The sequence below is a fragment of the Perna viridis genome, chromosome 2 (genome assembly GCF_037379345.1).
Source record: "Perna viridis isolate PV_CMFRI_1.1 ecotype Kerala chromosome 2, ASM3737934v1, whole genome shotgun sequence".
In the NCBI taxonomy this organism is placed as follows: Eukaryota; Metazoa; Mollusca; class Bivalvia; order Mytilida; family Mytilidae; genus Perna; species Perna viridis.
Window position 1 is genome coordinate 61,975,530 of NC_142446.1, and position 24,940 is coordinate 62,000,469.

General features: G+C 32.0%; 1 protein-coding gene across 4 annotated transcripts in view; it reads left to right on the forward strand.

Annotated features, from left to right (window-relative positions):
- Positions 1–24,940, forward strand: part of LOC148626368 (disks large homolog 1-like) — an 83,188-nt gene that overhangs the window by 25,115 nt on the left and 33,133 nt on the right. For all 4 annotated transcript variants that reach the window (XM_088570290.1, XM_088570291.1, XM_088570292.1 and 1 more), the window contains 7 exons: positions 5,757–5,804; positions 6,546–6,670; positions 16,197–16,305; positions 18,715–18,781; positions 19,773–19,909; positions 22,322–22,451; positions 23,101–23,218. In XM_088570290.1, coding sequence (XP_088426416.1) covers positions 5,757–5,804; positions 6,546–6,670; positions 16,197–16,305; positions 18,715–18,781; positions 19,773–19,909; positions 22,322–22,451; positions 23,101–23,218 — 734 coding nt within the window. The remainder of the gene's footprint in view (positions 1–5,756; positions 5,805–6,545; positions 6,671–16,196; positions 16,306–18,714; positions 18,782–19,772; positions 19,910–22,321; positions 22,452–23,100; positions 23,219–24,940) is intronic.

Consider the following 24,940-nt stretch of genomic DNA (forward strand, 5'->3'; position numbering starts at 1 on the left):
TAAACAGTCATATGTCCTGGAACACTTGCACAATCATGTCCCACACCTGTCTTAAACAGTCACATGTCCTGGAACACTTGTACAATCATGTCCCACACCTGTCTTAAACAGTCGTATGTCCTGGAACACTTGCACAATCATGTCCCACACCTGTCTTAAACAGTCATATGTACTGGTACACTTGCATAATCATGCACCATGCCTATCTAAAACAGTCATGTACTGGTACACTTGCACAATCATGCACCATGTGTGTCTTAAACTGTCATATGTACTGGTGCACCTGACCAATTGTATCCCACACCTGTCTTAAATGGTCATATTGATATGTACTGGTACACACACACACAGTCATGCACCATGCCTGATTTTAACAGTCGTATGTACTGGTACACTTGACCAATTTTATCCCACACCTGTTTTAAACAGTCATATGTACTGGCACACACACACACACACACACAGTCATGCACCATGCCTGTCTTTAACAGTCATATGTACTGGTCCACTTACAGAATCTTGTCCCATGCCTGTCTTAAAATGTCATATTGTGACACCCCCGCATGTGTGTAGATATATCTTAAGTGCAAGTGTATAGTTAAGTGGTATTTCACTGGTACATGGCCTTTGAAGGCATTTCCATATATTTGTTCTTAACACACTACTCAACAGAATTTCAACTTCTATATGACATTTATTAACCTCTCAGGAGTCAATATTATAAATCATACAATATATAATGATAAATCCTACCACTGAATGCTAAAGTACAAACGAAGGTCCCCCCAAAATATGATATGGACTGCTATGTTCTATAGGTCATGTCAGGTCAGGTCGTAGTGTAAATATTTACTACTAAAAATACAGATGCGTACCAAGGGTGTTGTTCTCCTGGCCAGCTGGTAGTGCTCAATAGTCAAAATGGAGCTCAACAGATCCAACTGCTCTTTGAAATAATATTACAAGGATGGCATTGAGAATGCTGTCCCACAGTTTATATATAACAGCCCTACTTGTTGGAATTTTAGGCCCACTTTCAGGAATGTGGGGATTCAGCTAATATCATTGGTTTATCCTTATGGGTCTCTAAACGATATGATTGGTTTAGAAATCTTTGTATTCCCATGGAATTCGATATTCTCCTAATTAATTACTTCTAGTCAGCCAAATACAAACATGGTTGACATTGAGGGGAAACATATAGTAATGGGATGGGAAAGAAGGAAAACAGGACTTACTTTAGCTTATAGTTTGGGGAAATAAGTCCGTAATAATCATATCACTTAGCAGAATATATGAATTTTAATGACAAGTGAAATAAATGAATAAATAGACAATAGAAAGCTGGGGACTTGTCAACAGCCTGGGACTGACTGGACACAATGATGCAACAATGAGAACGAAATCTGTCTTGACACTTACAAGAACATTCCCATAATAAACTCAATACAATAATACATGTACAATCAACTATGTATAAATTGTCCATATTGCACATGAGTTCACTCAGACGAACATGAACAAACAAGAAAAAGGAACCTGAGTGACACTTGAGAAATATCTTCTTTACAAACCTACTGACTTTAACCCTATTTAATAACAATATGTACAGGTACACTTGTACAATCATTTTCCACACCTGTCTGAAACATTCATATGTTCTGGTCCACTCCTACAGTCATTTCCCACCCCTATATTAAAGTCAAGTATACTTTTATATTCATATGAGCATGTCCCACCTCTGTCTTAATAGAAGTTATGATTGACCAAGACAAAATGTCTTGAAGGGACAGATATCAAACAGATTGTCTATAAGACTTGGAAGCTTTGTTCTGAGTTGTCCTGCTTCTTTACATCTTAAGTGTGTGACAAATTAGAATTCACATGATCTCACAAATATCCATTTGTACATAATATTGAGTTTTGGTAAAAAGTTTTTTCACAGCATTTAAATCAAATTTAACATCTGTATAAAGGCCAGCAGTATTGACTTCTGGCTTACTGTGCACACACACACACACACACACACACACACACACACGATCATGTCTTTGCTATCAAATAATCTGAGTTTATCTGTATTATCATTGTGAAGAAGTTTCCCAGTTTTGATCAGTTAGAGATAATAATAAACACATCCATCACCACATTGAACTGATTTACTCCCATGTTTTTGTATACATTGGTGAAATATTTGTGTGTAATGTTGGCTGGTTTTAAAACACATGTTATTTGGTAACAATAAATATGTTTATGAAGAAATCTGAATGTTAAAATAGCAGTCTTTGTAAAAGATCAGGCAGGAGGTGATTCACGCATATCAAAAACCCACCAAATTCACTTTTATTTTTTATTCAGAAACCCTAACAGACCACAACACCAGTCTTAGTTTGTAATTTGATTGTTGCTTGAAATTGGTACTTAGCACAAGTTAATGTTGTTGATTTTGATTGATTTTGTTGAATTCAGTTATAAATGAATGTATGGTTTTCTCAGATCACAGAAAGGACTAATGTTATAAGCCTTTGCTACATTAATACACAAGTGTATATGTACATTATAGTCCTATAGCAAATTACATGTATTTAAATCTGTATCTGACAGAAAGTTTCCTTGTTTCATCAGGTCATTTAATCTATGCAGGACAAACTCTGTCCTTCAAGTTCACTATATTACTTGCTGTAGGATTAATTAAAAGTCCAAAAGTTTAAATAGGTGTTGGATTCTGAGTATGGAGTTGTACATGTGCATACATGTATGTTAGGTATACCTGTATTAAGACCCTTTTTCTAGATCTATTGCAAGTGTACTGCTTGTACTCTGTGATTTCAGCTATTTGAAGTAGTTACTATGTTCTTGAATTGAAATGTATAAATTAATTTTCTGTTTGGTCAAACTGGAGGAAATGATCAATATGTACTGAATAGAAACTAAAACAAATATCAACTGGAGGTAAATACCAACTTCATGGTAGAGAAACTCTTACAGATTTATTTTTGGAATCATAAAAAGTGTGAGAAGGTAAAAATAACAAGATTTTCCAGCTGGTTATGTCATAAAGCGCAAGTCTACAGAAGAGATCGATACTTACCAGTATAGCATCATATAATGGAGTTTTTGTGTTACTTTTTATTGATCATTGAAAGCATCAATATCTAATGTTTGTAAACACAAATTTCTGATTTTTGAAAGTGTTTATCTCTGTATTTTATTTTAGAGTATATCAATTTCTGTTCTTAAATAGCTTCAGTTACAGATTTTTGGCAACATCATATTTTTGGAACATGAAAATAGTTTCCTTATTTTTTGGATCTCTAAGATTATCTTGTTATTGGACATTGAACCCAATTTTAGATAGTAGAATACATGTATTTCTGTTTAAAGGATGATTTAAATATATTTAAGAAACAGTTTTTATTTGACCCAATATAGTTTCAAAGCCTGTGTTAATATACCTCTAATTTTGAAAGTGATCATCATAATCTGTCTATCCATTTGTCTTCCAAAATGTTTTTGTAACAGTTTTTTTTTTTTCTCGAACTTTTTATGGCAGCCATTTGTTATTTTGACAGAAGCTTCATATAGACATGCCATATCATGTAAATTAATTTCACACTTAAGTGACATCAACTTCCTGTTTGTCAACTTATGTGTCCGTCAGTCCATCCATCGGTCCTCTCTTTCATATCACAACTAGTCTGACACTACCTAACAGAATTTCATAACGCTATGTGGCCAGGATACAATATGTAGATATGCATATATTTAGGAATTTCTTATCCCCATATTGATCCCCAAATTTTTTAGTTACGGTACTGGATTACGGTACTGGAACAGTTTGTCATTGCAAGTCTTGGAAGGATTGAGCTGAATCAACAGACCATGAGTATCACAAGTCTTGGAAGGATTTCTGAATCTGCAAACCATGTCTTCATACAAAAATAAACATGTTTCTTATTTGGTAAATCTAGCAAGCGGGGGCATCATTAGTGTCTTACAGACACATTTGATTTACTTTAAAAAAATCAATACTAACAAATGTGGCGGGGGCTCCTGTCATAAACAGGGCTTCTTGTTTTTAACTGTTTTTCACTGAAGTGTACAGGCAGTAACATACTCAGCACAGCTTTGTATTTTCTTCCAGTTCTAAGCCTTGTTTGTCAGTATAATGTCCATGCTCCATTTATCTCTATATTTACCTCACATACCTATAGACATTTTACAGATATTTTTTCTAGTATTAAAGATATAATATTTTGAATATGTCATTTTCTAATGTAATTAAATTCTATGTAAAACTTTCTGATTTTGATGGGGTCTTGAAAGGTAAAATTTAGTAAATGGCAAATGACCTCTTGTAATTTGATAAAAAATAGATAATCATTTTACACTAATCATATTTTGAAAATATGGTTTAAATTCTAAATTTTCGTAACAGTTTTCTCCATTACTACATATCAAAGCCACTTGATATTTTGACAAAAGCTTTGTATCTGTATACCATATCCTTGGATTTAGTATTGGACTAGAACCACATCAATTCCCATTAGTCATCTGTTTTTAATATTTTGGTAATATTGTTTTTTGGGAGGGGAGCAGGGGTATCCTCTAGTGATCTTGGCTTAGTAACTTTACAGTTCACAAAAATGGTTTTCATAAAATATGTTTTTAAGCTTTTGTTACCATTTTTATGGCCTACATCATTTTGTAGGTTACAGTGACTGCCAAATGTTCCTTAGACTTAAGCTTAGCCCTCCAAGATTTAAAAAATACTAAACAAATGTTTAAAAAGATATGTTGTGTTTCTGTGGACTTAACAGTTTATTTCCAGACAACTGGTAGATGCTAATAAAGGTTACCATATAAACAATTGATTTTTGGGTGTCCATAGCTTACATTTAGTCCCCCTAATGGTGATAGATTTGATTGATTCTAAGAAGCAAATTGTCATACATCATACCATAGTAGGTAGAATCTGTATTATGTCAATATTTTCTGATCCTCAGATTCAGAGAAACATATTTTCATATGTCATACATCATACCATAGTAGGTAGAATCTGTATTATGTCAATATTTTTTTATCCTGAGGTCCAAAGAAACATATTGTCATATGTCATACATCATACCATAGTGCTTAATTTTTTTCTTATTCTGAGAAACAAAAAATAATACCATCATGCTTGGCGTCTATTTTGTGTCAATATTTTCTTGCCAATATAGATCTTCACAACTATTGTGATGAGTTTTAGCACCATTAGTTGTAAAACATAAATATCTGAATTGTAGATACATGTACATGTACTTTGTAACTAAATCAATATAGTTTAAAACTTTGTGTTTTTATTGTGTTAATTTATTTTTGTTTTGAAGATGTGTAATATACAGTTAAAACTGTCTAACTTGAACTCCAAATAATAATAAAACCTGTCTAAACCAGACACATTTTAAAGTCCCTTTATATTAATTTAAATGTGCTTTGAAGCTGGATAAACTGAACACCTGTGTAAACCACTAAACTGATTGGAGTTCATTGTAGACAGGTTCCATTGTACTATGCCCAAAAAAAACCTCAACCACAAAACACTGATGTACAGCATGTTGTTGGAATACACAGTTCTACAACTGATTAGATATATTGTGAAGTAACACATCCCTAAGTGTTATGAAGAAAACAGGATGTGTAGATATTTACAATGTATGTCATTTGTCGTTACTTTTTCGTTGTTGTTAAGTTGATGTTTTTGTTTTTTACAGATGAATGGTGAGGGAGATTGGGAGTATGAAGAGATCCCTCTGGAAAGGGTAAGTTTAAAGTTCAACAGGGCAAAGGTCAGCTGTAGTATTATAGCTATGATTTGTTGCATACCTGTTCTAGTATTTTAATAACATGACTTAAGTCAAATATAAACCAATCCTGCCAGTCTTTGCCGTATAAATTTCTGACAACAAGCTGAAGCTAAAAAAATTTAATGAACTTATATAGTAATGATTGGATTGCAAGCCCACCAACCATGGCTGTTAGGATGGTAGTCGGTTTCAAAGACTGTGACCTGCTTTTCTTAGTGACATTTTTATAATGCAGTTATGAAAAATCTTCAGTTATCAATGTATACTAAATTGGATTCTTTGTTATTTAGATCCATTTTGTTGGTGTGACTGTCTGGATTTGAGACAGTATCATCCACTTAAAGAGTGGTAGTGATGATTAAACACATTTTGTAATTACCAATTTTCTACTTCTTGTTGCATTAAAAATTTTTTATATATTTTGGATGGATTTGAGATATGTACTAATAGAGCATAAATTCAATGGCAACTATACTCTATTTTCACATAGTGAAAACATTAAGAAAGTGCCAATCAGTTATCAAATGAAATAGACAAATTCTAATTTATGACCTTATATTAATGTATGAGTGTCATTCTGCAAATACAAATATTTACCAATAAACGTTTTGATTTTATTTTTTCTGATTTTAGTTTTGGGGTAACAGTATCAGTAGAAGTCTAATCTATGACTTATTTATTGTCATTTATTTACAGGGGAACACAGGTCTTGGTTTTAGTATTGCTGGAGGAGTTGATAACCCCCATGTTGGAGATGATCCCAGTATTTTTATTACTAAGATCATTCCAGGAGGTGCAGCCCATGCAGATGGAAGGCTCAAGTAAGTCTTGTGTACTGACTGTAGATTGTCCCAGTAAAGCCCATCTGTTAAAACGGCTTGGTAGGGTTGCTATGATTTGTGATTGGATGAAGCATATGTTTTTTGTAAAAACTATCTTATACAATTCTGGAAATAAACTGCATCAAATTGATATTAGTAAAAAGTGGGTTAACTTAAAATTGCTGAGAAAACTCAATATTCATGCTGGCAATACAGAAATTAAAGTGAGATATTTGGCTATAATGTTAAATTCTGCTGAATTAGCTAAATTCTCTGGGGTTTTTATCTGTATGACAAAAGGAAAATTAGGTCTAGTAGCTGCTCAGTGTGGTCTGTCTCAATCTTTGTGTCATCTGTAACTCAAAAAGTTCTGAATCATGGCCTGTGATCAGCCTCAGTTTACATTTTGAAGAAGGAAATACAGGCCACAAAAGCCTAATCATCAAGACAGGACAAAATGATTCAGTAAAGTTATGAGGTTGATATTTCCAGATTGAAAAACAACTCAGAAACCTCCTAATTTGTCAGAATTTATTGGAAATGGTTCAGAAGTGATATTTTTATATATATCTATTGGTTTAATCATTCTATTTTTCTGTAAATAATCCTGAATTACTGGAATAAGAGGCTATAACATCTTCATATGTGGGAAGTTTTAGTATGAACTCATCCCATCAAATGAACCAGATAAGTTCAGTCAGTAAAATGACCCTTGATATGCTGTAATTCATTCAATAGACAATTAAGAAATCTGTTTGTTTCCAAATCAAATTAAAACTTTACCAGTCCAATAAAATAATTTCCCATATTGACTCAGTAGAAACCACATATTTGATACAGAATGATTGTGTTTCATGGTATTTCTATTGACTTTGGTCCATTTAGTGTTTGGAAATAAGTATTTAATGTTTCTCTCATGGTGTTTATTCATTTCTTTATGGGTTCTAAAACAGCATGTCAGCATTTCATTGTCTGTATTACTCCATATCAGTGTCAATAACTGGTGAGATGATGTCATAAAATATTTCAGTCAGAGTTATCTCCCATTTGTTGTATAACTGTTTAGTTCTGTCTTACCATTTTTCCTTGGTGTCTTTGCATCACTTTGATGTTTTGTCAGCATGCAAATTATTTAATTGTCAGTTTCTGTAAGAATCTGGCAGGGGGTGAAAGATGGTATGGAAAAAAAACCACCATTCTGATAGTTTAATTTGACTATTTGCCACATCAGAATTAAGAAAAAAAAGACCAGATTTTTCATATCATTTTTGTAAATTGAGTTGTATTTTCATTGAAATGCACTGAAAATGAACATTTCAAGAGCAGATAACTTCGTCAAAAACCTAATTTGTCTTACATTCTATTGAAAACTTTCTGAACAGTCCAGTGATGCAGAGATTAAATAATGTTTTTTTTTTCCAATAGAGAAAGCATCAGTGAATGAAATTATACTGTCAGATCGGTGGGGTTTTGACATGCATGTTTCTGATTTTTCCCATTTTGCAAGATTCTTACAAAAACTTTCACTTAAATACTTTTATCTTAAATTAAAGATCAGGATTTTGATAACAGAACTATGTATTTTTTTCTGATTTAAATCTGTTTCAATGAAGTAAAAGTTCATTTTGTTTCTTTGATATGACTTCTATATTATATCACAATGGTAGAAATAAGAAAATTTTATCAAATTGGTCAAATGGGCAAATTTTGCCCAGAACTGAATTGGCCAAAAGTGAAGTTTGCTTGCCCTTATGATATGCTATCAGAGCAAAAAAAAAAAAAAAAAAATCAAAATTTAGGTGGTCCAGCTAGCAAGCTTAATTCAATTTTGACTTCCTGATCCAGAAATATTATTGCTATGGACCAGTGGAGGGATGCTTACATAGACTCTTTTTATACTGTGAAGGCTAATTTTAAATTCATGAGAATGATTCAAACTATTTGCATGGGGCTGTAGAATGAAACATTTGTGATTGCAATGAAGACAAGACTTATGGCAGTTACTTCAACAGAACAGGTGGAAATATGTTTATCACCTGTTAATTACGTAGGTAATAAGTATTTATATCCCAGTGTGAAAGATTCTACTGATGTTTATCTTTGAAATTGTCAGAATGAATTCTTAATGAGTTGCATTGGAACACCAAATGTGCATGACTCATCTGCAAGTAATAATGACAAAACATGTATTTTGATATTTTCTGATTATTTTATATACAAATGGATGATAAGTAACGACATTCATGTATTGATTCTCTGGTAATAGTATTTGTTGGTTTTATCTAGGCCTATCTATCTATCTTCTATTCTGAAGCCACTTGGCAGGTTGCTTCCGGATTTGGTAGAATGCTTATTTAATTCATACAAAATTGTAAACCCTGGTTTGGATTACACAGATACAAACAGTCAGTCTTGTTCTTGTCTACAGAGATACATATTGTAAATCTGGTTCAATTTACATAAATACACAGCTCTTGTTTTGTTTACACATACAAATTGTCAGTCCAGCTTTTGGTTTCATGCATGTTTATTTTTTTAAGTGCACATTTTTTTTTTAACACAATTCCATATGTATCCTAACTTGTATGTCTCTCGTACAAATGTGGTCAATTGTTAAGTAACAAAGAGCACTCAATCATATTATCTTGCCATTTAGGTACAATTTAATTTGATTGGTTTTTTTTAATTATACTTAACACATATAATGTATTCTCATAAGTTTATACTCCATGAGATAACTCCTTTCAGAATCTCTGAAAAATTCCCAAAATAATTCGAAAACTTTTTTTTTTTTCTTGGTGACTTGTACAATATAGTATTGTGAAGGAAGAAAATATTTTTTTTTAAAAATCGCCATTTCCTAACAGAGCATTATATTGGTAAAGCGATTGGAACATTTCTTGAGGTTATATTATGAACAATAAAGGAGAAATGTCACAAGTAGTTCTGATTAGAAAGATGAGACAAGTAAAATACAACATAAGATTTCTTACTAAGATACTGCATTTGGTTAGAAACCTTAGTAGCTTTTCTTAATGTTGCGCTGCCCTTTTCTCTTTCTGGAAAAAATATATATTAGTGTCTCTGTGTAGTGGAAAATGTTGAAGAAGTTTATAGAAAAAGATAAAATTTTGTGGTTGTTTCTCTCAGCTATAAGCAATCTAATGCAGACTTATTGCAATATGTTATGAATGATTTATACTGAATAACTGTTTGATGGGTGTAAACAATACAATTACAGGGTTTATTTCATGAAAGATGAATAGGTGCTATTTACTTTATACCCCTAGAGATCTGTAATCATAGCCTGGAAAACTGCTGTATTAATGGTGTTTATAAGCCAGGTATTGATCAAAGTGGTAATGGCTTACTGATGGGATGATACCAGTTTGTAGCTCAGATACTCTGTCTACCTTTAACAAGCCAACTTTGATGCTTTAGTCTGATTCCTGTCTGATACATGTATTTACCTTTAATGAGCTATTTTCATGCAATAAATCAACGAAAAGACAAAATTTTAGGAATGCTTTGGAATTGGTTATTAAAACATAATTCATTGACTTGACTTGTCACTTAGACACTATGTTATCCATGATTTGGGTTGAAATTAATTGTAAAAACAAGTCCATTCAGTGGAGTAAATTATGAAATCATAAAAAAGAGCAACTCATTCTGAAATATGGTATTATACTATCTGTAGCTATTTTGCTTTTTTTCTTCAAGATAAAATCATGGTTCAAGTAAAAGAAAACAAGTTTGAATTCAGCATCCAATACATGGTTCTTTGAAGGCTGTTTGTCTATCTGTCTAGCAATAGTTATTGGTGTGTTGTTTGCTCTTCTATCAAGTAATGATTATGGCTGTTTTTTTTTCCCCGACATAGTCAGTATAGTTTTGCTTTTTACCCCTTGACTTTAAAGACGCTTTTCCATAGAAATGCAAGTCACCTGATTGCAATTCATTTCTGCTTCCCGATTAGCTATATACTGATAACTTAGTGACGTCCGAAAAAAACTATATCCAAAATTGAAATTGTGTCCCATGCGTTATTTCCTGATTGAAATGTAGACAATTGTAAGTAAAAAGAAAAAAAATTTTACTGTGTCGGCTATCTTTTTTTTTAAAAGATAGTACTTGTTTAATGATACTATAAGAATGATTATGGTGTGTTGTATTCTTTGCCCATCTGTCAAATAATGGTTATGGTTGTATTGTTTGCCAGTCTGTACAAGAATGATTGTTGTTATGTTGTATTGTTTGCCAGTCTGTCCAAGAATGATTGTTGTTATGTTGTATTGTTTGGCCAGTCTGTCCAAGAATGATTGTTGTTATGTTGTATTGTTTGGCCATCTGTCCAAGAATGATTGTTGTTATGTTGTATTGTTTGGCCATCTGTCCAAGAATGATTGTTGTTATGTTGTATTGTTTGGCCATCTGTCCTAGAATGATTGTTGTTATGTTGTATTGTTTGGCTATCTGTCCAAGAATGATTGTTGTTACGTTGTATTGATTGGCCATCTGTCCAAGAATGATTGTTGTTATGTTGTATTGTTTGCCAGTCTGTCCAAGAATGATTGTTGTTATGTTGTATTGTTTGGCCAGTCTGTACAAGAATGATTGTTGTTACATTGTATTGTTTGGCCAGTCTGTCCAAGAATGATTGTTGTTACATTGTATTGTTTGGCCATCTGTCCAAGAATGATTGTTGTTATGTTGTATTGTTTGGCCATCTGTCCAAGAATGATTGTTGTTATGTTGTATTGTTTGGCCATCTGTCCAAGAATGATTGTTGTTATGTTGTATTGTTTGGCCATCTGTCCAAGAATGATTGTTGTTATGTTGTATTGTTTGGCCATCTGTCCTAGATTGATTGTTGTTATGTTGTATTGTTTGGCTATCTGTCCAAGAATGATTGTTGTTACGTTGTATTGATTGGCCATCTGTCCAAGAATGATTGTTGTTATGTTGTATTGTTTGCCAGTCTGTCCAAGAATGATTGTTGTTATGTTGTATTGTTTGGCCAGTCTGTACAAGAATGATTGTTGTTACATTGTATTGTTTGGCCAGTCTGTCCAAGAATGATTGTTGTTACATTGTATTGTTTGGCCATCTGTCCAAGAATGATTGTTGTTATGTTGTATTGTTTGGCCATCTGTCCAAGAATGATTGTTGTTATGTTGTATTGTTTGGCCATCTGTCCAAGAATGATTGTTGTTATGTTGTATTGTTTGGCCATCTGTCCAAGAATGATTGTTGTTATGTTGTATTGTTTGGCCATCTGTCCTAGATTGATTGTTGTTATGTTGTATTGTTTGGCCATCTGTCCTAGAATGATTGTTGTTATGTTGTATTGTTTGGCTATCTGTCCAAGAATGATTGTTGTTATGTTGTATTGTTTGGCCATCTGTCCAAGAATGATTGTTGTTATGTTGTATTGTTTGCCAGTCTGTACAAGAATGATTGTTGTTATGTTGTATTGTTTGGCCAGTCTGTTTGTCAATGATCATATGTGTCATGGGAATTTTTTATCCTAAAGATCCCAAAAAAATGGAAACCAGAAGTTCTATAGAAGCTTGAAATGAGTGGAATTAACTCTATAAGATTGTGCTGTAGTGAATTTGTAACAACCAATCCTGTCACAAAATGCCCCATGAATTACTATCTAAGAATAATAACAGCAGTTTCTTGTTCTGTTGCTATTGTCAACTGTGTTCCTAAATGACAGGAAGTCCTTTGAAGCTTTCAATTTTTTTTTGTTTTCACTGCTTTTTTTATTACTTTGATTGCAAATTGAAGGCATAAATATCACTTTCAAAGGCTGAGAGCTAATTTTGTAATGCATAGTGATTTTATAGTTGTTTTAGTGAAGGCCTCTTTCTAATAATTGATGATGAAATTGTTCTGTTATGTTGTACAACCTTTATTGTTAGTGATTTTGTTATATCAGTGAACAGGCTGTATAAAGAAGTTAAATAATAATAATTGCAGACCACCACAAAGTTGGTGCAGACTGTTACTGGGTTTGTTTGGATACATGACATTGTTGTACTTCTAACTTTCCACTATTTATTTTGGATATTTGTTATCTTAGTTGATCAAAATAAACTTGAGGGACAATTAAAATAAAAATGGTTTAGAATTCAGTATTCCCTTCATGGGTATTTGATGGCTATTTGCCTAACTGTTAAATCAAGAATTATCATGAATGAGTTGTTTGTGTGTTATTTTCCAATCTATCTAAGAATGATCATGGGTACCTACTTACCTATTCTATAACTGAGGTAGATGTGTTTTTTGCACATCTGTCAAAGTATTGTCATTGGCTCTGTTGCTTGACTGTCCAAGGATTGTGATTGGCTGTGTTCTTTGGCCTGAATGTCTGTTAAATAAAAGTCATTGGCTATATTTGCCTGTCTGTCAAAGTATGATTATGGTTGTGCTTTTTGCATATCTGTTCAAGAATGGTCATGAGTGTATTTTTGCATGCCTGTTCATTAGCTGTATTACTCTGAGGCTGAGGCTATGACTGTTAACTGCGTTACTTCTTGTCAGTGCTAGATTATAGCCTTTATCTCTTCTATTCTGTAGAAGTTTGGTCTTCAGTTTTGTGCTTCCCCTTTGGTCAAAGTATGGTCTTTGATTGTGTTCTTTGCTTTTTCTTTGAAGTAAGGTTTTTGGCCATGTTTTTGGCTTATCTGTCAAAGTTCAGTCTTTGGACTGTGTTATTTGCTTATCAATCAAAGTTGTTTTTTTTTTGTTTTGTTAACCTATCTGTCAAAGTTTGGTCTATGGTTGTTTTATACTCTCTACATGTGGTCATTGTAAAGAGTTCCAATATAACTTTTTTACATAATTGCTAATTTTAGCTCCTTTCAATTTTGTTTTGTTAGTCATTTATTGTTTGAAGTTTGATTTTTCCCAAAGGAACACTATGTATTGTAATCAGTATTTATTCTTGTCATAGTTAGTCCATCAATATTATGGAACTGTTGTATTTTTATCTTTGTTGGTTATTTTTTCAGTTTTTGATTATTAAGTCAACAACCTTGGGCAGTGCAATTCATAATTGATATTGTATTTTTGAAATTCTGAATGTTTGGGATGATTTTTCCGGTAACAACATCCAATTATTTTACCTTGGTGATCGATGGCATCTAATCAAGTATAATTTTATAATTGATGCCCTCAAAATTTTTCGTGACAGACTAGTTTTGATAAATGATAATTGTGGTGTTTGGTAAAAACACAACAAGGCCAATACTAATGTTTTCATGGAGAATTACAGAATCGGACCCATAAAACAAGTGATAGCGTTATAAAACATTCATAAGAAAAAATTGGATTAGAAATTTGTTCTGTATTGCACTCCAGTTAATTGAATAAAAACATGCTTTGGTTTATATACCATTCGTCCAATAGTATTATTGGAGGACCTAAACATATTTATAAAATATTTTTGAGGTGCCGATATTGATGTTTTCCATTTATGGATGTGTTTTTCTCATTTGTCGCATGCTAGAAGTTGTTTAACGAGTTTTCTTGGATTTAGTGTTAAAAAAAAAGGATAATACTTGTAAAAGTTTTAAAGTTTGAACATTGACATAGAAATTACCAAATATGGTGATATATCCTGGACAGCAAATCTTTGTATCGAGGGCGGAGCCCGTGTTGTATGCTATTCAGATTCGCAGGTATTTATTTCTCATATTTTCATCACATTTGTTATATTTTTTTCTTTTAATTAATTTCACTCCTTATATTTTTACCTATATAATTTGCTAATGAATATATACATGTATTGCTCAGAAGTCCAATTTGAACCTTCTTGACTTTCTGTCACTATTGATAGATGAACTTTTCACCCTTAGCATCGGTGTTTACTGGCTTTCCTAAGTACTTTCAGTGTTTATAATTAATTCTTGTATTTCAATGTTTTCTGGGTTCTTACAGTGTATCAGTATTGCGTGTGATTTTAATTGCTTTCTTGTACATGTGCTTTTAATGTTTTTGTTTGTAGTAAAATAAGTATTGCATTTTTTATTGCCCACTGAAGAATGTCAGTTTTCTCTCAGATGAAATACATGTAGGTAGCAAATTCAGAATAATTTTTGCACTGGTTCTATACTTCCATAGTTTGGTCTTTTTTTTTTTTTTTTTTTGTCTTGGTTCACCCGACCAACAATTTTTTGGGAGTCATGTATGCACAACTTCAAACCATTCAAATTGACATTGATATGAATCTTTTAGAAAATTGTGTAAATAACATGATGTTATATAATGTAATGAGTCATGTTAAAAGGGTTCTGACAGTTATAATCTAAGAATTTTGGGTAATGAAATAGTGAAATCAAATTTAAATAATTAGATATACTTATTCAAGACTGTGATAGAATATTGAGGAGTGATTTAGTATTAACTTGTGTTCCCTGATTTCAAGTTTACCTAGTTTATAATAAGTCATCATGCTCTCAAAGTAAAAATTGGAAGCTGTATAAAATATTACCAGAGAAAGAAGAGTTTATGATAAATATGATATTGGAGATGAGTATCATTTTCTGATATATTGTAATAGTGTTAGTATGAAAAATACTGTTTGATGACTCTGAGGAAATATTTGTTTACCCAATTACAGATATTGATTAATTGATAAAACTAAGAGACATTGAAGTGTAGAGTACCTTGATACCATTGAAGGGGGAGATGATTCTCTTAACAAATGGTCATTCTTTTGTTATTTACTGAAATCTACAATGATCTGGTTTTCAATAATATGTTTAATTAGAACATGTGTTATGACTTGCTGGTGTATATACATGTATTCTGTTTTTTTGTTGTTGTTGACATTGCATGCTCATACGTGTACCCTTTATTGAGATACTTTGTATGGAGGATACAACTTAATGAGAGTTGTGTATCATATTAAGTCATGCCTGAAGCGAAATATGTATTGCTGAATGCTTTAAAAGGAAGATAATTCAACTTAAGGACCTTTTTATGTAAAGAGCTTTTAAGTGCAACTTTAGTCACTCAAGTAGTATAATCACAGGACTGGTGAAAATGCTGGTTGATCTGAAAAAAAATTCTGCTTCTAGGCCAGTAATTTCTATATAGGATCTCCAAATATGGTTTGGGCCTGTGGATTAAAATGTTTAGCATGCAGACTGAAATTCTACCTAACTGTTTAATAAATTCCCATGGACCTTTATATGAAAGTCAAGTAGAACAACTGAAATATGTTTTGTCAGATGCTGGCAAAGGAGATAGTTATATTTAAAGTATTTGGATGAGCATCTTCACAGTATTGCAGGCATCCAAATGGCTATTTTCCCCCATAAACTATTGTGGGATGTTCTTGATATAACAAATAGAATTTTTTAAGTTTGACTTATGTTTTCCACGGTTCATGTTCATGTAATTTTCTACCAATATCAGTCAGGAGATAGTCCTTCTATTTCCTCTATATTTTGGGGAGAATGTGAATAAGTTGAAACTTGGCCCTTATATTAACTATATTTTATTGTTTCAGGATGAATGATATTATTGTGAAGGTGAATGGAACTGATGTATCAAGTGCTGATACAACACACTCGGAGGCTGTGGATGCTTTGAAACAAGCGGGAACTAGAGTTGTATTGGTAGGTTTATTATATGTATATTAAGAAGAGGATTAGGGTTTAGTTTAGTCTTTTAGTTAATGAAAATTAGGATTAACTTTAGTCATTTTCAATCTAGAAAGAGGAATGCAATTGATAAACTGTTAAACTGTCAGTGTATTTGCTCATGTGTGAACAAATCAATTGCCTCAATCGAACAAATATCTCTATCTGAATAAATCTGTCAAAATCTAAAAAATGAGTTGGGTTACTAGACCATAAAAGCAACCCACAACTAATAGTTCTTAGACAGTAAATGGCCTCTTGATACCCTGTATTCACAAATATTGTTAATTTATTATATAGATAGCAGTGTTTTATCAAAAGTTCCCAGTGTAATAAATTTCAATAATTCATACTGTGAAATAAATTCGGTAATTTCACTCTTGTGCTTTCTCCCGCCAAAACACCACAACTTTTATATCAATCTGCCAATCACAGAATCCAAAATTCATATTGAAAATATCGATAAATTATGAAGAAAATCTATATGATAAATAGGATAATCAATTGGTTATCGTGAATAACCAAAATATTATCACTTGTGCTAAAACGCTAGAAGATTTAACTCATGTGCGAAACAAGTTCCGCTCTCTTGTTAAATCTAGGCGTTCTTCAACACTCCTGATAATATTATGGTTATTCACTCTTTCCAATTAATTATCCTATTATTCTTTTTGATATTTTCATGATTTTCTAAGAAGACACATTGTATATATGTCCCTGCTCTACGGATTAGTGATGTATAGTTTTTTGGTTCCTGTCTGTCATACTTTTGTGATTACAATTATAGATCTTTCCAATTCAAATCTTTAATTTTATTATACCCCTCACAGCAATGTATAATTATACTCAGATGGTGGTGAAATTTGCACTTAGATTTGGATGCTTTCTCACTTTGAGATTTCCAGGTCTTCCTTCTCTTGTTATATTATCTGTCTGTCTGTCTGTCTGTCTGTGCATTATGTTTTCTCTTCCTGAATATTCTATATATGTTATTAATCAGTATGAATGAAATTTTGGACAGTTTTTACAATATGTTAATGACCATAACTTATTTCTTTAAAACGAAGCTTTAGGTAAAGTTTTCAGTAATGGGCATGTTATGGAAACATCTGTTTTGCTTTTTTACTTAATTAATTCTACTTAATTTTTTTTTATCTTGTTGATTTTATGCTTTCAGTACTTTTAATTCTCTAAACAATTTCAATTTCGAATTTATCAAAGATCATTACACAACAAGAATTGAAATTTGTCAGACTGTTCCCAAAGCTAATGAAACCTACACCACAAATATTGCTTGTTTCTGAAGCTTGTTTAGTTCTCTTTAAGGATCTTATTACAATGACTTTTACTCTATTAAATCTGCTTTTATCAACATTTTACAAACATACTTTGATGTTTGAGTCCTGTGATAACAGCACATGCATTTCAATCAGAAACATTGTGTGATGTTTGACATTAAAATGTTGCTTTTTCATCTTAATGATGGTTTACTGTTTGAATTTTGGTGAGTTGCTTTGTTCGATTTTTTTAAGTTACTTGCAATATTGCATTTATAAATGTAATGATAAAATAAAAGCCTGATTAAATATTGATGACTGTTTTATCACATGGTTACTTCAATTGATCATTTCAAAGTTATATTGATGTTTTTTTGTTTGTTTGTTTCTTTTATAGTTCATATCAGTTTTTAGTGTTCATACATCCTGTTTTCTGTTTTCATGACCTGTTTTACTGTTTTCATTTGCATTTAGAGTTCACATGACCTATTTTCTGTGTTTGTTGGTATTTACATTTCACATGATCTGCATTCTGTGTTCGTTGGTATTTAGAGTTCACATGACCAGTTTGTTTTATGTTGACTGGTATTTAGAGTTCACATGACCAGTTCTCTGTGTTTATTGGTCTTCAGAGTTCACATGACCAGTTCTCTGTGTTTATTGGTCTGTAGAGTTCACATGACCTGTATTCTAGAATTTCCATATCAGTTATAGTTTGTAAAGTACTTGTCTCATGTGATGGTGGTATTATGCTTGATCAGTCTGTTCCTATAATCACTGGGACTAGTGAACATTTAATAAATGGTCTGCTCAATTGTACTAAAATCCTATATACATTTAACACAAATCAGAAGGTCGTGGACTGTTGTTAATTCCATGTTGATTATATCTGAGATATGAATAAGGGGGAATATCCTTCAAACAACAAACATATATAAATAAAAACAAAAAACAAAAACAAGGACAAGAACAAGAACGCACCTCTTTAAGTAGTTGGACAAGTTCACACAGCATATTTATGAACGGAAACTGAAATGTATAGATAAATTGGCTCAGAAAGGTTTCTTATTCATGGTTGTAATTGTGGCATGCATGTTTTATTTTACAGTATGTGAAAAGACTGAGAGCTCCAACAGAAAGCATTATGGAATTAGAACTAATTAAAGGCAACAAAGGTAATATGTCAACATTCTCTTGGGTTAATATACCACTGTCAACATTCTCATGGGTTAATATACCACTGTCAACATTGTCTTGGGTATTAAGTTTTGTGGGTGTCCAAATTCCATTGGTTCGTGTGTTTAAATTTGTTTATTTTTAGAGCATTAGTGGAAATTTTATAATTTGTTAAGGTAAAGTTTTTACATATATATGAATCTAAAAGGTTCTTTTAAATGCTAGAAAATATTTGTTGCAAATTAATAATTTATATTAAAAAAACTTTTAAAAAGTCAGTGAAAAAGAAATGGAGATACAGCAACCTCCTGTATTCAGCTAAAACCTGTATTAAAATACTATGATTGAAATATCCCTATGTAGCGCATGCTTTGTGAAATTATTGATGTATATAATGACCACCTGTCTTATGTGACCATGATTTCACTCTACCTCAGAAAGTCACATAAGGCAGGTTTCACTGTATATTTGAAGAACTAAGTGGTCCAATACACTCTAGGTTAAGGTTCTCTTGTAAATGTTGTGGTGTCATTATTTATTGATGATTTTATATTGATATTTATTTGGTTTGTCACAGGGGTAACATTATTCCATATTAGGCTTCTGTTTTATCGACTAAAACACGTGGCTGAATCACCTATGTGTTGGAAATATAGAATCAAGTTTTAGTTAAGATTTAGTTAACTACCGATAATCAGTCACTTTTTGGCAATATGGCTTATTTACCATATTTCTATTGACCTATTTGACACTGTCTTTTGTTTAGATAAAAAAACTTAGTTGACAGCTTTTCTAACTTGAACGTCTGCATCCAAAGATCACTGTGATAACAAAGGATACATTAGATTATGTTGGACAGGAAACCTATCCCTGAAACATACCTAGATTTGTGCAGAAAATCATACCAGTTAGATTCATATTGTCATAAGACTGAAACTTCTTAAAGTATATTCTCTGTACAATCTATAAACTCTTTACTTGTTTTAATAGGACTGGGTTTCAGTATAGCTGGTGGAGTGGGGAACCAGCATATACCTGGTGATAATGGAATATTTGTCACCAAAATCATTGAAGGTGGAGCTGCAGAACAAGATGGACGCTTAGCAACAGGAGACAGACTTGTAGCTGTAATTTGTTTAAATATGCTTCACAGCTAAAATTACAGACACACACACACACAAAATTCATAAAAAGTTACATATAAAATGAAATCTTCTAAGAGTTGTTTACAAGACAAATAATAGCAATAGAAAAGAATGATCAAAGTGTGATTGAATGTGTGTTGTGTACAAGACAAATAATGGGCAATAGAAAAGAATGATCAAAGTGTGATTGAATGTGTGTTGTGTACAAGACAAATAATAGCAATAGAAAAGAATGATCAAAGTGTGATTGAATGTGTGTTGTGTACAAGACAAATAATGGGCAATAGAAAAGAATGATCAAAGTGTGATTGAATGTGTGTTGTTTACAAGACAAATAATAGCAATAGAAAAGAATGATCAAAGTGTGATTGAATGTGTGTTGTGTACAAGACAAATAATAGCAATAGAAAAGAATGATCAAAGTGTGATTGAATGTGTGTTGTTTACAAGACAAATAATGGGCAATAGAAAAGAATGATCAAAATGTGATTGAATGTGTGTTGTTTACAAGACAAATAATGGGCAGTAGAAAAGAATGATCAAAGTGTGATTGAATGTGTGTTGTTTACAAGACAAATAATGGGCAATAGAAAAGAATGATCAAAGTGTGATTGAATGTGTGTGTTGTTTACAAGACAAATAATGGGCAATAGAAAAGAATGATCAAAGTGTGATTGAATGTGTGTTGTGTACAAGACAAATAATAGCATTAGAAAAGAATGATCAAAGTGTGATTGAATGTGTGTTGTGTACAAGACAAATAATAGCAATAGAAAAGAATGATCAAAGTGTGATTGAATGTGTGTTGTGTACAAAACAAATAATGGGCAATAGAAAAGAATGATCAAAATGTGATTGAATGTGTGTTGTTTACAAGACAAATAATGGGCAATAGAAAAGAATGATCAAAATGTGATTGAATGTGTGTTGTTTACAAGACAAATAATAGCAATAGAAAAGAATGATCAAAATGTGATTGAAAGTGTGTTGTTTACAAGACAAATAATAGCATTAGAAAAGAATGATCAAAATGTGATTGAAAGTGTGTTGTTTAGGTTACAGACCACCAATTCAACCAATGGGCATTTGGAACGTACGCAAAAATAGTCCTACGCAGAAATTACCCCTGTTCCTCATAGTGCTGTGAAAAAAGTTCTCATCTTATTTAAAAAAATTAAACAGTTTCTGAAAGGAAAAACATTTCTGTACAATTTATAGGTGCATTTTGCTTCTTGTGATGTGAAGCCTAATCTCCATAATGATTTCTATATATACCCCTATCTTGTGAAAACACTGGGATTTCCCATGCTATTTATAGACCCTTCACTTCCGGTGACCAGTACTGCACTGCAAGTCTGCTAACCCCACATGCCATTCTGAGGATTGTGAGCTGACATATGTAGAATCATGCTGATATATAGTCCTCTGCAGGTTAAAGTTAAGGTAAAGTCCTGAGAAGTCATTGAATATTGTGAAATTAGCATAGAAGCCTATGGGAAGTGGAATTAGTGGTTTCTAGCCTTTACAAGACAAATAATGGCAATAGAAAAGAATGATCAAAGTGTGATTGAATGTGTGTTGTTTACAAGACAAATAATGGGCAATAGAAAAGAATGATCAAAATGTGATTGAAAGTGTGTTGTTTACAAGACAAATAATAGCAATAGAAAAGAATGATGAAAATGTGATTGAAAGTGTATTGTTTACAAGACAAATAATGGGCAATAGAAAAGAATGATCAAAGTGTGATTGAAAGTGTGTTTACAAGACAAATAATAGCAATAGAAAAGAATGATCAAAATGTGATTGAAAGTGTGTTGTTTACAAGACAAATAATGGGCAATAGAAAAGAATGATCAAAGTGTGATTTAATGTGTGTTGTGTACAAGACAAATAATGGGCAATAGAAAAGAATGATCAAAATGTGCTTTAATGTGTATATTTACTGTGCATACAATAATAAAATTCATAAGGAAGAAGTGGTTTTGACAATCACCCAATTAATAGAATTATGCAGATAACTGGACAATTGAGAAGGAGATTTAGATATCCATGGAATGGACAAACAGTTTAAATCTCCTTGTTGATTGTCCTGGCTTTTGGAACAAGATTGAAGTCATCACTACAGAAGTTTTATTTTATGTGCTAAAAAAATCTAATAATAGAAAAAGAGCAAATGTTTTTTTTAAATAAATTGTATATCACCATGGTATTGATCACAATAAGCTTCTTTGTAATGAATTATTGGGATCACTTGACATCATTGGTAATCATTTAAGTGTAAACTTGTAATATAAGGGTTAATCGAAGTATAAAAAAGTTATGTTCCTACTGAATAAAAAAAATGTTTTATCCTGTGTAATCTATTAAAAAAAATGTTTTATTTTTATGTAGGTTAACAACTCAAATCTAGACAATGTTACACATGAAGAAGCTGTGGCAGCATTAAAAGCAACACAAGAAGTTGTCAGACTGACCGTGGCTAAACCATCATATCAAACAGAACCTGAACATTCACCTCCCAGTAAGTAGCCCTCTGGTTGTCTGGCTTATCATTCTTGTATTAGAACTACCGTGAAACCTCTCTATATGAAGCCCTGGATTAACTACAAACCTATGTGAACCAGACATCTTCTCTAGTCTTTTGACATCAGATTCAAAATGTTTTGGTGCCAATCAAACCACCGTAACAGGACAAATCATCAGTCTTAAGGAGGTTTAGTTGAGGCAAAGCAAATAAGCACAATGGAAGTCACTTCCTGTTTTACTGTTCAGATAACTAGCAGAAGAAATGTTCATAGTAACTTTAGAAGTATAGATTCTCCTTCAATAATGAACTTGTGTAAATTATTTCTCCTCTGGAGATAGTCAATTAAAATCTGAATTTCACCATAGAGAGTGGAGAAATAATCTAAATCAACAATAGGCTGTAGGAGAATCAGTTTCTCCCATAAACTCTGTAGAAACATTGTAAAATGGCAGAAAAACGCGTGCAGAAATTTAGTCACCACCTGACATGTATTTTTAGTCATTGGCTAGGAATTAGAGAAAGGTATATTTTGAGAGATATTTCAGTCAGTTGTTAAATTGATGACTTGAAGAAAGTTTGTTTTATCTATAGCAGCACTTAGGCTTCATTGTTAGCACTAATTTTATGGCTTGTTCCCTTGCAGCTCCAAGAAAAGATAATGTTGCAGTTGTTGCACCAACGTCAAGTCCAGACACACGAAACACCTCCCAGTCACCTCCTACCCCGCCCAGCAAACCCAGCAGCTATGAAGAACTTCCTAGGTTAGTTCTTGTTTTTACAAATAAGTTTCTTTTTTTTTTCATTTAGATAGACATTTTAGAGTAAAGCATAAAGCTTTTGGTCAGTATGTGAGAAGAGACTATCAACATTCAACATTTTCTAAGTACAAAAGAGTCCCATACCAGACATGAAGTGCCAGTAATTAATGGGGTTCTTGTTAAAACATGTCTTAACTGTATACATTATCTAAGAACCAAAATACACTGCCTAGTTGTTCAAAGCCAGAAATACCAGTGATATGTCTTAAGTTTCTAGTATGTGATATACTGATTGAGGCTATTTCAGAAAAAAAACTGTCCTAGGGTAGGATGGGGGAATATAATTGATTGATTTATGTGTTGGTTGGGGTTGAATTTGAATATTTCTTCTATGACAAATGTATTGCATCTCAATTTTGATGTGTTTTTGATGTCCCTAAATATCAAAATATCATTAGCATTCTGCTCCCCGGACACACTTTTTATGGAATAGCCCCAAGCATTCCTAAGGCTTTTTTCTTTTCAATTTGTATCATATTATTGTAGTACTAACCATATTTGTGTGGTAGCATGTTTGTTTTATTTTTGTCATTGCGCAATAAACATTAGATTTGAGGTGGTGGATTTTAAAACTTGATTAAGAATTTCTATTAGACGTTTGGTGTTCTATGCTGGTATACAAAGAAAAACATTGAAATTCTGAAATCGTGTACTTAAAACTAGGTTTTGTATTAACTGCACATGAGTGTCCTTTCAAGTGGTGGATTAAAGGCTCGCTATGGGGTATATAAATTTTTATTTTGTTTCAGATTTTTTATCTATATATAAAACACTAAGTTTTGAAAAAAAAAAGTTTGAGAAAAGGGGGATGCAAAGGTAGTAAATGTTTTTCTTTAATTTTTGAGTATTTAAACTGTGTGTTGTTTATATTATTAACAAGTTTACTGTTGTGTGTTCCTTTGTTTAATGCAGAATATGTTTGGCCAATCATTAAATGTATAATAAACAATGCCATGGCATATTGTAGATCAGTAGATGTCCTTAAAATATCTAACAGAATAGATGTGCTTATGTATGTTAATCAGGAAGATAGGTAGAATGACTGATAGATGGAATATGTGAAAATCTTGATGTGGGTGGCTTTAACTAATACTTAATAGCAAGCATCTGAGTAGAATTACTAAAACAAAAAAGACAAATTAGAACTAAATCATTTTTCTTTTTTTTTCATCTAAGGAATAGGAAGAAGAAAGAATAATAAATGGAGACAGCTACTGGTTTAACACACCTTATAAACTTGTGCCATAATAAACATTCCTTAACTCTCAAAAGTACACTGTAAATTTAGAAATAATGGAATTCAAAGTTAAATTAACTAGATAATTATTTTCCATTTTAATTAATTATAAAAGTTATTATACCTTATTCCTTTTGTTTTATAAATCATAAAATTATTAAGCTTTGTTCCTTTTTTTGTTTGTTTGTTTTTTTTTGTTATTGTTTTTTTTTTTTATTTCTGAATTTACAGCAATAATCTGCTATTAAACTCTTCATCATGTATATTTTGCTTATTTATAGATTATTTTAAAGTTTTGAGTACATTTTATTTCTACATTAAACTATGTATACTAATTATCTGGTCTCCTTTTATTATTTCTCTTCCTTTTTTAAGTCTCTTCCTTGTTTTTGAGCATGTTGGTTAGAACGTTAGAGTTATCTCTCTTT